This window comes from Rhea americana, unplaced genomic scaffold (assembly GCF_003343005.1).
Source record: "Rhea americana isolate MKP2758 unplaced genomic scaffold, rheAme1 scaffold_20, whole genome shotgun sequence".
In the NCBI taxonomy this organism is placed as follows: Eukaryota; Metazoa; Chordata; class Aves; order Rheiformes; family Rheidae; genus Rhea; species Rhea americana.
In genome coordinates this window covers 2499378-2512249 of record NW_028186150.1, presented here as the reverse complement: position 1 = coordinate 2512249, position 12872 = coordinate 2499378, and the positions used below count along the sequence as shown (strand labels likewise).

The following is a 12872-nucleotide window of genomic DNA, read 5'->3' as shown; positions in this document are numbered from 1 at the left end:
GCCCGCTGCCTCGCCCGCTCCGCCGCCCTGCCTGCGGACGGGGTCGGATCTTCTTGTTCGTGATTAACTGGCTCACGCTTAGAAATCATCGATTTAAAGCCCGTTTCGGGCAAAGTTGCTGGAATGTTCCTTACGTGGACATGGCAGTGTATTTAACTGACAAAAAGTCTCCAAAAGGTGCTGAAAATATCCTTAATCATTTTCTGAGGATATGGCAAATTTGGTGCTAATTAGAGTTATTTGCATCCGCTCCCCCCTCCAGAAAGGGTCTCTGAGAAGTCCAAGGAAATTCGGATACATAATGTGCAGTGACAGCTCCCACCGTGTGACGGGGAGGGACGATTTGAGACTGTCACAGGGCTCTGCTCAGCTCGCAGAGATGGGATTTCTCTGCATGCTCAAGTATGGGGAAGGCTAAATAACTCACAGGTGTCAAAGGCACCAAAGAATTATGTGTGTCCGACCTAGGAGAGAATAAATCTCATCTCCTGCTTAAAGCCATGAGATGCCCCTTTAAGCGCAATAAAAATTTAGATTCCCCCCTCCTAATGATCTTTTGTAATTTTCTCAAATTTATAAAAACAAGATTTTCCAATTTTAAAATATATTTTTTTTTTACTGGTAGATTGTGCTCTTTAGTATCATTTTACATAATTTAATACAATTTGTTCCATCCATTGGTTTTCATGGAGATACAAGCTGTTCGTTTGTGAGAAAGCTGGCATGGGCGCGGATGCTGGCAAGGAGTCACCTCCAGGAGTTTATTCAGATTTCAAAGTTGCGCAGGGGCACCGGCCATTTTGAGGGAGATAGGCGTTAAGGTTGTTTATCTTTTCCACAATACTCGTTTTATTCTTCTTAATGGTACAGTCGCCTGCCCTTAGCCCCTTTCCCGAACCTCTGGCGCGGGACTTCGGCCAAGCCGCCGAGCCTCCTCCCTTTGAGAACGTGGCACGCGGATTTTTAATGATTTCAGGCCACCGGCTGTTCATGTTTCCAGCCAGCGCCGRGTGCTCTTCCCTCCCCGACCCGCTAGGGACATCGGAGGAAGGACCGCCGGCGCCCGTCTTCGGGGGCGCCCCGTCCCCTAGCCGCCTGGAGCCGAGCTCCCCGCGGTGCCAGCTCAAATGGTCTGCAGGAAGAATCAGGCTTCCCATTGCACAAGTATTAATCTGATTATTAAGGCGCTCTGCTAAGCTAAACTTTGCCTGGTTACCTGTCAGGGTGCAATGGAATCAAATTCGCCAATCTTTACCCAGTTCCATACAAGGYTGAAACACTATTTTCCAGAGCCTTGCCACGATCTTCCAGAAAAGTGAACCAAAACAGCTTTTTAATTTTGGTTTTCCTTTGTACTGGTTTATCATTGCAAGACCTGGCTCTTTTCGCCGTTTGCGGAATAGCTCACTTGCAGTCCCACAGAAAAGCGTATGCTGCTTCCCCTTCCACACGCAATAAATGATGCATCAGGGCAAAGCCTCCTCCAGGAAGCTTCCCGTGGATTGCTCCAAAGAGGGAAAACCCAACGTGTGATAATATCCTGTGCCCAGATAGCAGCTCCCTATTCTGAATAGTGGTAACTTTTTATTTTCTTGAACTCTGTTTCTATAAACTTTGCTGCTGATATTTGATCACTAGCTTGATTTTGGGACTTACCTCTCAAATCCAGTGCAGAGCATACGCAGTGTCTCCGTGGCCCTGTTGATCTGAGCACCTTGTGCCGTCAGAGAAATGTTCTTTTTTTCTGTTCTCTGGTTTTGGTGCTTTTTGTAACCCTATCAAAGCAACCATGAGCCTTGTTCTCTCCTCTCCCTGGCCATCTGCTTGAAGCATCTGGTAATCAGGTGCAAGCCCCCACATCCAGAGCATTCATGCTTAAATTTGCAGCTACCTTGCCACCCACATTGGCTTTTGTTATACTGCCAAGATGTACCTCTTTGTGTACTCGATATGAGAGTGAGACTTAAATTCCACCATCAACGTGCTGAAATTGTGATGGGCCAGGGTGACATTATCACCTTTGAACATAGATATGTATCAGCCTTCTCCCATTTTTCTCTGCTAGAGTCTCCAGCTAATCTGTTCCAATTGCTCATCGTACCCAAGCCATGTGTACACGGCAAAGGTATAGCTTTGAGTTGCAAATAATTTCTCAAAGAAATATCTCAGTTTAAAAACATGGTGATGCTTAATGTGTGCTTGTCATTTCTGGAATTCTTCTTATATCCCTTTTTCCATCTGAGTAATCTTTGTGTATGTGTCTCCGTGTATGAGACAAATAGACTCATTGTTCTGCTCCATATTTTAATTCCATATCTGTATTTTAGGGATGTTGCTGCTTCCCAACAGACTGACTAAGTATAATCATCTGCCAAATTTAGGCTTTGGGAAGTGGCTGCAACTGAAATTGCCCATTGAATTTAAAAGCAGACAAATAATTTTGTCAAAAACACCGAAACCAATGACCTTGAGTGCTATTCCCTACTCCTTACCAAGGGCTCCCAAAAGGTATAAAGCTGTAGTTCTTCTGATACGTTTTTCTGCAGCCCTAGATTAGAAAAGTGAAAAATGGCTTGACTTCTAGTTTGACACCCTATCAGTGTCTCTGTGTGTATTTGTTCCATTATAGTAGGAACTTCTAATGGGACTGAAGTCTCTCATCCTCAAAAGATATGGAAACATAAGATACTTACTGGCTCCTGCATTTGAATGGAAAGAGTGCCCATTTATTTTAATAGGAGAGGTTTAATAACTGAGTAAGAGTCACATATATAAGTCCCAGGGCAAAGTGGCGCCCGTGCTGGAGGCCGCTCACCGGGTACCAGGTTTGCAGAGGTTATACCATGCGTTGTTGCAGCTTGCTTACTGGTGCATTGATACGAAATTAAGAACCTGCTCTAAAAGGCTTGATTTTGCTCCTGCTCCCCTGGGGGAAGTCAGCATCTTTGCTTGGTTAGTCCTTTTTGGAAGTTGCAACCCAACAGGCCTCAGGTGTGTCCGTTGGCGTGCGTGGCGGCTCTGGCCCCGGGCGAGCTGCGGGGGTCTCGTGGGACGCCGGCGCCCCGGGRACGTGGGCGCAGCTTCAGCGTGCGCTGCTGTTCTCCGCGGGAGCGTGCCGCGTTGACTTGGTGACGCTGAGGCGCTGGCTGCGTAGTCGGACGTGAAAACGTGCTCAGGGAAGGCACCGAGAATGATGACAGAGAAGTAGAGTCCCAGACTGACCCTATAAGTTGGTCTCACTGTAAAAGTATTTTCCTACAGTGGTAGGTAAGATTAGCTTCAGGTGTACAAGGGGAAGGATGAAACACCAAATAAAAATGGTGAGTATCTCTTGCTACCTGCTGCCAGCTAATGCCGTGTTGTCCTTGGCATAGCCATCKATATATTTTTCTTCCCAACGTACTTATTCACTGATGGCACCTTCTGTTAAAATGGATTTTATGTAAAGTAAAAAGACTACAAATGGCTATAATGCATTTTTTGGAAGTTTAAGTAAGGTTGATTTAAACAATAGTCTTGTTCATAAGTTTACTGAGTAATTATGTCAAATATTTTATTTGTAGGGACTGTTTTTCAGCACTTGAAAAAGACAAATTTTTCAAAGGTAATGAAGAAACCTGCAACACGTGCTTAAAGCATGTAACATTTCACCAAAATATTCCTGATGAATTATTTTAAAGATAGTAAAGCTTTATTTATGTAATTGGTGTTCAGATCCATTGGGATGAATTTGATTTAGGCCTTTTGCTTTACATGATTCCTGCCTAACCCTCAAAATGTGAATCTGAACAGATGTATGCATATTCATGAGCAGAACTTGGTACATACATATATAACTGAAACATCATGCTCAACATTTATATTGTTACCCATTTTGTTATAGGTAAATGCATGTACAGTTAAAGATTTCCCAGATAATGCTGTGGGTGTTTGCATACACATTTTCACAGAATATAATGAAAAACAGTAAATGCATTAAATATGAGATCATAGAATTTGATCAAAAATAAAGTGTGAGATTTATCCAGCAGACTTAGAATGCACTGAAAACTCTTTATTAGTTATCACAAAATTCAGAAATAAATCCTTAGGGACCTTTCCACAAATGGGTAAAATAGATGAGTATTTAGAATAGGCCTTATTGGCTTGAGTCATGAAGCTGGCTTTCTCTGAGTGTTGTGCCGTAAGTTTAGTGGGAAAAGTTTGACAGCAATTTAATTTTCATTGACAAATACTGTCATAATATTGAGGGAAACTGTATCAACAGTAGTGGTCGATGCTCAACCAGTCATATGGACTGGACGAGCTTACCATATGCTTAACTACAAACTTCTCTTGGAAAGCTCCTTTAAAACACTTGACAAGCTTAAGATACTAGTCAGTAATGAGCTTGAACAGAACATGTGAAGTTTTACATTTTGTATAGAAAATGGTATTGTGTTTATATGTTTCCCGTAAAGAAAAAGAGATATGTATACTTATATCTGTGTAGCTACAATGCCTGTATTCATTTTTATCGCCTGAGGTTCACCTAGTTAAAGAACATTTAAAATTGCAAAAGCAAAAAATTGTAAACATAAATGAAAAGATTCCTACCTTAAAATTGTGCATAAGTAATAAATTGTTGTATGTGTAGTTTTTAAATTTGCAGTTTCTAGAAATAATAAGAATGCCAGAAAGCACAAATCCAGGCAAACCCCCATATCAGCATGCCAAGTATTATAGAAGGTGAAGGGTCCAGGCTTTCATTAATGTGTAGTATTAATATCTTCTCCTAGCAATAAACCTGTTAGGCTGATCACTCCCCTCAGCGTTTGATACTTGTAGATTTCCATCCATAATTTAATGCAATCTGAATATCCGAGCTTGCATCTACTGGATGGCAGGGTCAAATCAGGCATCCAAAGAGGCAAATACTTCATCTTGCATCCCAACTCCATTTTATGGGCTTGATCGTGCCCACAAGTAGTGAGTCTTGATCTAAGTGGGTCCTGATCTCCCTCCCTCCCCTCCCCCCCCCGGCAATATACACTGCGACACCCAAATTTTAGCAGCTGCCCTGTTTTATATATGTTTTCAAAAACATGCACATAGACACGTAGATGCATATAGGCATATATATATGTATATATGTGTGTACACCCCTCCCTCACACATATAAATATATAGACATACACACACACACACACACACACACACACACACACACATATATATATATAGTGTGTGTGTGTGTGTGTGTATATAATATAATTTTTGACTGTGGCCAAATACTGCGCCAGGTTAGAAACTCAGTTAGATAATTCAAACAGAAGTCTGACCTGATTCTGTCTTAATTTGCTATGTTTTGTTAGCATTGAGCCATTTGTAATTTAGTTACATGTAGAGTAGTTCAGTGATGAGCGAGTTTAAACAATATGGAAGGCATAATGTATGCTTACATGAAAAGCATATACATCCTTTCATTGCACTTTGTACTCAGGAATCATTCTCGTTTTCAGTTTTGCTATGCTTTCGTCTCTATAAACTGTCTCTCCTCATTATAAAAAATAGCTTTCAAAATATTAACAAAAAATAGCAGTTTCTGTGGATGGTTTAGCYGTGGCACATTTTCTTAGTGTAAGTATTTAGGAAACTGGGGTTTTGTTCTCTAGGTTGGGTTTTTAAGATTTTTTTCATAGCATGAAAGTAGAATCRGGCCTCACTTGGATCCCCTTTATCTCTGCCTAAATCAGAAGTGACTTCTGAAATGGCTTTTACACATTAGATCAGAATCAAGTTTGTTTTTTGTTGGCATATTGGCCGAATCTCCTACCACTAAGTACAATAACTGCCCTTTATTTTCTACACTTAAGAAACAGCTACTAACCTCAGTCTTCTCAAATCGTTGCTCTTGTCCCCAATTCATCACTATTACATTTTATTTCCTTGTCTGCAACCGGGATTTAGATTGCTTGGCCTAGAATTAGATGGGTCTAGATGGTACCATCTGCTGAAAGCTCAACAGCTATTAAGATTCTTAGTTTTTTATAATGTATTCAGCTGAAGAGGAAAAGAAAGCAAAAATGGTGTCTAGCATTATTCATTTTATCAATTTGGCAACCAAAGGCATATTGGCATGGATACATTCCTCGTAGCGAGTGCCTGAGTGCAGAAGTGTTAAGACAGCTTTGACGCTTGCCATGAGTTCCTGTTTTATTAGCAGAGCTGTGTGAACCCACCTGCCACGGGCTGGAAATGTTTAGAAATCGTAACCTGGTGGCCTGGATGGTCAAAACAGAAGTGCTGTAAGGGTCTGTCGGTGATGGTTTCTTCGAAGGGGGGAAAGGCGCAGGCCCGTCTCCCGCACCGAGAGGTGCGGGTGCACGCCGGCCCGCGGCCGCCCGCCGGGTAGCCCCGCTGCAGCGCCCGCTCTCCGAGCCACGCCGCCGGCCCGCGCGCTGCACGCTCGCCCTCCCGGCGGGTCCCGTTTTATTAGGGGCTCCTCTGACTCACCGGTGCTGCACGGAGACAAAAAAGCCCTGCCATATTCCTGTGTCTGCTGCTAATGCTGGAGCAGCATCTTCAAAAGAAACCCGTAGGACCCTGCTTCGCAATGCTGCCAAACCAGTGTGTCGCTACCAGGTTTTTATTCATCCTGCTTGAAGAGAAGCGTTTATCAGCTGTTTTGGAAACCTTATTTTGCATTTAAAAGTACAGTAATTGGACCAAAGACAATGCTGATATATGCTTTGAAAAAGAAAAAAAAAAAAAAAAGGCCAAGTGAAGATCTTGGAGGGCAGGAGGGGGGCTAAGTGACTGGGAATTTGCTCTTAGATGGAATGTGTCCCAACACTATATTACGATCGGGACAATTTTGGGTGCTTTTCAAGCATTAATTTGCATTGATATGATCAAACACCCAGTTCAGAATGGGTGCTTTAAACTCCACAAAACAAACATGGGGATTCACTGAGGGTGAATCCAAAATCGTGTCTGGAGCTTCGTGGCTCCTTTCTAACAAGACCTTTTCTGTGCTCACTTTCCAGACAATGCGGCCGTGCTGGGGGCTGTCGTTCAACAGATTGTTGGTTCTTTTGACAATTTGTTCGATGGTGGAGGAGGAGGGAGTAGAGGCAGCTATATTTGTCACTACTGTTGTTCAGGGGAATAATTGATTTTTCCAGTTTGGCAAACAACTCCCATTTTCTGCTATTTTTTTCCCCCTTCACGTCTTCCACAAAAGACACTTTTCCTTCCAATTCTTAATAGTGATTTGCAGGCTCAGCTTTCTTGGTTGAGAAGCCTGGGTCCAAGAAAGAGCTCGTGTTTTCCTCGCTCGGCTTTCCGGAGGCGCTCGCCAGGGCCTGCAGCCTGCGGCACCTTCGCTTCTGGCCAAGCTGGGGAGAAGCACCCACCGGTTCTGCAGCGCTTCGCTTCAAAACTGCCTTGCTGTAGGAGATACTCACCCATTTCTAGTGCTCCTGTGAACRTAGGGCTGCTTTTGATTCCAGTATATTGGTAGTAAAATTGGATTTTGGTATTGGATTTTCCTGGGTTTTCTCTCTTGTGTGCGCCTTTTTTTTTTTTTGGTTATTTTCCCTAGTGAGACCTTCCCTGTACCCAGAGCTGGGCTAGTTGGATAGACTCAGRTTTGGTCAAGAGTTTGTTCTACCCTGTTTGTAACAGGATTGCCAAGAACTGCAGGAGCGGAGGGAGAAGTGGTGTTCTATCAGGCTGCTAGTTGTGGCTAGCGAAAGAGCGTATGGTAGCAGAGGTTTTTTAGGACAGCAGGATTTTAAGACTGGGTATTAACTGAAAATTCACCTGTAAACAGCCCAGAAAGAGTTTTGTGGGAGCAGACATGGAGGCACACTTAGGAAAGACCTTCAACACATCTACATTTGTCATAGCAGAGGATCTGTCCATGCCTCTCTCTTCGTACTGTACAACTTAATATTTTGGAGGTGCTCCTTTCTTTTTTTTTTTGCCAAGGCAGTAATCAGAGCAAGTCGGCCAGAGGAGAGGGTCTGGGTGAAGGGGCAGCGTTTAGCATTTTTCTCAGCTTTACTGCTTTAAAAAAGATTTTGCTAGTTCTGGTAGTTTTTCTTTTCTTCTTTTTGTTATTTTTTAAATGCATGGTTTTCTGTTGTAAGTGCTCTTTACAGCTAGGATTTAGATGGAGTTGTTCCTGCGGCAAAAATCAGAGGGACTTACAGTGCAACRTATATGACCCTCTCTTTGTATTCATCCAAAAAAAAAAATAAAWTAAAAAATAAATAAAACCTGTCCAGTGAGCCATCCAGAAGTGTCTCGCAGGGATGGGCGTAGCCGCTTCTGCTGGACATGCTGCTTTGAGTGCCACTAGCTTTCGGTATTGAGGCTGGATACCACAAGGCCCAGCTAAGCGTGGCCTTGGTGTCCCCGCCGGCTGCCCCCTTGCTCTCGCCCGCGTACAACTCAGGCAGAGCAGATGCAGCACCCACGGGGGCATGGGGCAGGAGCAAGGGAGGTGGGTTACGTGCCAAGGATGGCTCACCTGSGCACTAATTAAGGAGATGATGCAAATGCCAGGCCTCCCTCATAGTAGAAGTTGGGGTCTTTTTCTTAAAATAGTTGAGAATTATTTTAACTGGAGGCAGCACTCTGGATAGTATGCCAGCTAGCACTTAAGTGTTTTTTTTTTTTTTTTCTCTCTCTCTTTTTGGAGGTGGGAGGCGGTTCCCTGGACTCTCGCCTCCGGTTTGCGTGGCAGACAGGCGTCCTGGGTGCCGGGGTGGGACGGGCTCGGCCCCGCGGCAAGCGGGGCTTCGGCCTCTGCGCCCGGGACCCGAGAGCCTACGTCCACTGCCAAATTTTGAAAGCCCTTCTGATGTAAACATGTACAACCTTCTCCAAAAAAGGCCTTAAAACTCCAGCACAGAACTATATTTATGTGTTAAACTTTAAAACATATTTAATATATTACTAGTAATTGATTTAATGTATACGTAAAACTATGCATAAAWTAGTAAAATATTTGCACGAGAACAGTATAATAATTGCCATGATTTGAGTGAATTAAGTGGTTAAGGCTTCTATTTGCTATCTTTGTTAAGCACAAATGTCTAACATTTAAACTCCAGCAATTTCTTAAGCACCAGCCCTCTAACAGTATTTAAAAACATGACTGAATTTTGCAAGTTACTGTAATTGGTGGAAGGCTTTTTGCAAAGCTTCTAAAGCCAAATGAAAAAAAAAAAAACATTTTTTTTCCTCTCCTTTTCGATTATTGTAAATTGGGTGTAATAATCTTGGCTATGTTTGAGTATTAGGAAGGTGAACATGCATCAATAAAAAGAGGATTTTATGAATATTTTTGTAATATTATGTAATATTTAAATTTATGTTGTTTTTTTTTCAATTTTACATGTAGTAATTAATTTTGTCTTACTGACAGATGATTCTCAATGACTGATTTTCAAGAAAAAATCCAGACAGGTATTTTAACCCTTTGTTTTCATTCTAGACACCTTGCATTCACGGGTCTGGTTGTAATTAAGGGGCGCTGCGCTAGGCTCTGTTGTAAATTCAACTTTAGTATTATCTGTATACCTGAATGAGTTCGCACAGCTGTATCTTGATGGAAACCTTTCCTGGGCGGGCGGCGGGAGCGCAGGCAGACAAGGTGCCCGCGAGCCAGGGCTTCCTGCGGGGCCGTGGCGGCCGCGGCCAGGGCAGCGTTAAGGACGGGCTGATACACCACGCGGTCCCCTTCTAAATGCCAGCGTAAGCAGGCATGACGGTGAAAATTAGATGCAACACTGGAAGTAGCTGCCGTTCGTGGAGCGTGTGCCACCGTTAACGGTGGAAGATGACTGCTTTAGCGCGTCCCGCGTCGCGGCCGGAGGAGCGAAGGGGCACGCGAGGCAGCCCGTGCGCCTGTAACGTACCTACCGCTCCCGTTACCTGTTTGAGCGCTGTGAACTCAGACGTAGCTTGAGTGCTGTGCTCTTCCCTTGCTATCGATCCACATCTGGGTCTTGCAATCTGTGTATTCCTGGTATTTATTACACTGTGCTTGTGGGGGGCGACATCGTGGTTAGATGCCTCTGGGGGCTTGCACGGTAAAAGCACAATTTTTAAAGATATATTCTGTAGCGACGCAAAGCACACGTGGTGAGCGCCCGGAGATGAGTCTCCTCCAAAGCAGGGGCCGTTCTAGCTGCTGCGCAGGGGACTCGTGTACGGACATACACGCTCTGCTCACGTGCAGGACACTACGTCCAACAATAACAGCTAGCTAAATCTGTCCGTAGCGCAAAGCCACATGGCCAGTTTTCGGGCGTTGTGTAATATAACTGAAAGAATAAGAATGCTATAAGGAAATGTGAAAGTAAGCACATGTAGCGCTGAGAGCGTTTTTGTCTCTTCCTTCCTCCTCCCCCGGCCCTGGCCCCCCCAGCCACACATACGCTGCTTTGTTACATCTTTTCCGTCTTGTTTTCCACCCTAATTTCCTGCCCCAACCGGTATCTGGAAGGCGAACCTTGGCTATCTGTCCGCAGCTTCTGCTCGAGTGTGCCAGTAGAAAAGCTGCTCTGTAAGGTCTCTCCCTGCTTGAGCTCCTAAATCGCAGGAAGGACTGCTAGCACGTGCTCGCGTTAGTAGGTGCAGCGCACCTGCCCAGGGCCCGGCGCTGGTGGACTGGTGCTATTTTGCTGAAAACATTCAAGAATAAAAATGCATTACAGAGTAGGCAATAAGGGCTGTGCTATCAATTACAAGTAGCTATAGATACTAGAGCTGTCGCTTGTGCTGCATCTGCTCTGTCACATGTAAATACTATTTGTTTTTGTGATGATTTGGGAAATAAAATTTCGACCTAACATTTCCAGGAGCTTTATGTAAGGTTTGTAAGACCTGCTACAATAGAAACAACATCAAGGGTATTCCCTTAAGGCCCATTTTTGTGATATATTTTTGCTTGGAAAGTTTTTTTTTTTTTTTTAAAAAAAAAGGTTAGGTGTAACTGCCCGTCGGCAGACGCCTCGCCGCTCTGCAAGCAGGCAGTGGCTGCACACTTCGGTGGCCTGCAAGGCACTGCGCAGCTCTTGGCCTGTGCATGCTCCAACTTGCATATCCTTCTCATTGACTTGCTTTCACATGTTACACGCATGACCATTTGCAGAGTTCTGCCAGCTTACATGGTTCATCAGGCCCATGAGACCGATATTGTAATCTTTGCTTTAATAATTCACTTTAATAATGGCTCACATGGTTTTAAAGTACTGAAGGATGAAAAGACAGTGGCATCCTCATTTCACTGTTTGTCTTTCCTCCTTCTGAATGAGTCACGGTGCAAGACTTTTGCACAGGTTAATGCTGTCCTAGGTTGCATGTGACATTGACTATCATCTCTGTGCAAAGAAATTCCACTTAAATTCCATTAGTGCCTGCTTTTCCTTAGCTTCAGCTCGTGCCCACTTGTTGTTAGATAGGGCTGTAACTTAAGGAGCCTTCTTTAGCTGCTCTGTGTTCTTTACCCCGTCTCCTAAAGACTACTGATCTGGTTTGTTTTTGACTCACTAGGATAAGTTTGTTGCTCAGGTTTTTGGTTGTTCTTTATGTGTCTAAGGATAAAGATAGCCAAAGTTAGGGTACAGTCTTCCAAATATTTCCTCATTATCTTCTTACACAGCAGGAGCGGTTTCCCTCTCACAGTTTAGTCAAGGCCTCAATTTGGAAATTCCAGAAATCTCTCTGCTGCTTTTTATGCTGACATTAAGTCCTATGCTTAAGATTTTAGAGTTTTATTTCTGAATATTCACTGTGCTCCTGCCCCTTTCCCCTCCGCTACGGAGGAGCGAGTGCTGCCTTCCTTTTGTTCCTACCGCATTGTTACTTGACACTTCTTCTTTACCGAATTGCATCGCATCACTTTCCACAGTCACTTAAAGGCAGGCTGTTTTTTTTTATCTATACGTTGTCCCTTCATTCATATTGTCTACAGCTTTGCCTCCATTTTCTACTTTGAACAAATTTCGTCCCATTTTTGCATGTCATTGAAATAGAAAACGAACAAAATCAGCTTTGCTAGTGACCTTTGGGACACGCGAGCTATCACCTCCCATATCCGTATCTCTTCAGGTTAATGTGCGGAGCACTGGGCCCTCAATATACTGTCCGGGTCCTTATGCGTTACTTAGCTCAGCCTCGCGTTGGAACTTACGACCCTGTAGCCTGGTAGGGGATGGTACTGCATGAGCCCTCGTAGAGTCCGTGTAAATCGTGTTCGCAGCTTCCTTCAATTCTTTTTGAGTTTTCTTTGGGTTGGGGGGAGTGTTATTTTTTCCAAATATTCTATTAGTTTTGTTACGTATGAGCTCCCTTTTGTGAATCCATGCTGAATATCTTTAATTAAATCATAACTTTCCCTATTTTGTCCCTGATTAGTGTTTCCAATATCTTTCCCACTGCTGAAATCAGGCTGACTGGTGTTTAATTTCCTCGATCTTCCCTAGAGCTGCTGTTATATATAGGTGTTACCTTAGTCCTCCTATCCCCTGGTACCTCCTCTGCTCCAGAGATGTTTCACGGATACTTGCCAAAGTGCCCCCTTCCCTCTGCCTTTTCCTTCCAAATTCTGGCAGGGATCCTGTCTTCAGGATCCTTCAGGGTCAGGAGCTTCTTTTGGCCTTTGGATACTTGAAGAAACGTATTTTTTACAGCTTCGCCTCAATGTCATTTGCTAGCCTTCTTAATCGGCGGTGGCTGCTCTACCCGTCCGCGCCGGGAGCCGTCTCAGCGGCAGCGGTGCTGGGCTGCGCCGTCAGAGCGCTCCTGCGCGTGTGTGCTCGCGCGCGTGCGCTCGCGCGTGTGCGCGCCCGGGGCGGCCTCCCGGCAGCCTCGCC

At 44.2% G+C, this 12872-nt stretch overlaps 1 protein-coding gene across 2 annotated transcripts in view; it reads left to right on the top strand.

Moving 5' to 3' along the window:
- ZNF536 (zinc finger protein 536) overlaps positions 1-12872 on the top strand; it is a 296275-nt gene that overhangs the window by 223563 nt on the left and 59840 nt on the right. The window contains exon 7 of one of the 2 annotated variants that reach the window (XM_085303787.1): positions 9419-9459. The exons of the other annotated variant lie outside the window; for it this stretch is intronic. Coding sequence (XP_085159913.1) covers positions 9419-9432 — 14 coding nt within the window. The 3' untranslated portion in view covers positions 9433-9459. The remainder of the gene's footprint in view (positions 1-9418; positions 9460-12872) is intronic. 2 annotated transcript variants of the gene reach the window in all.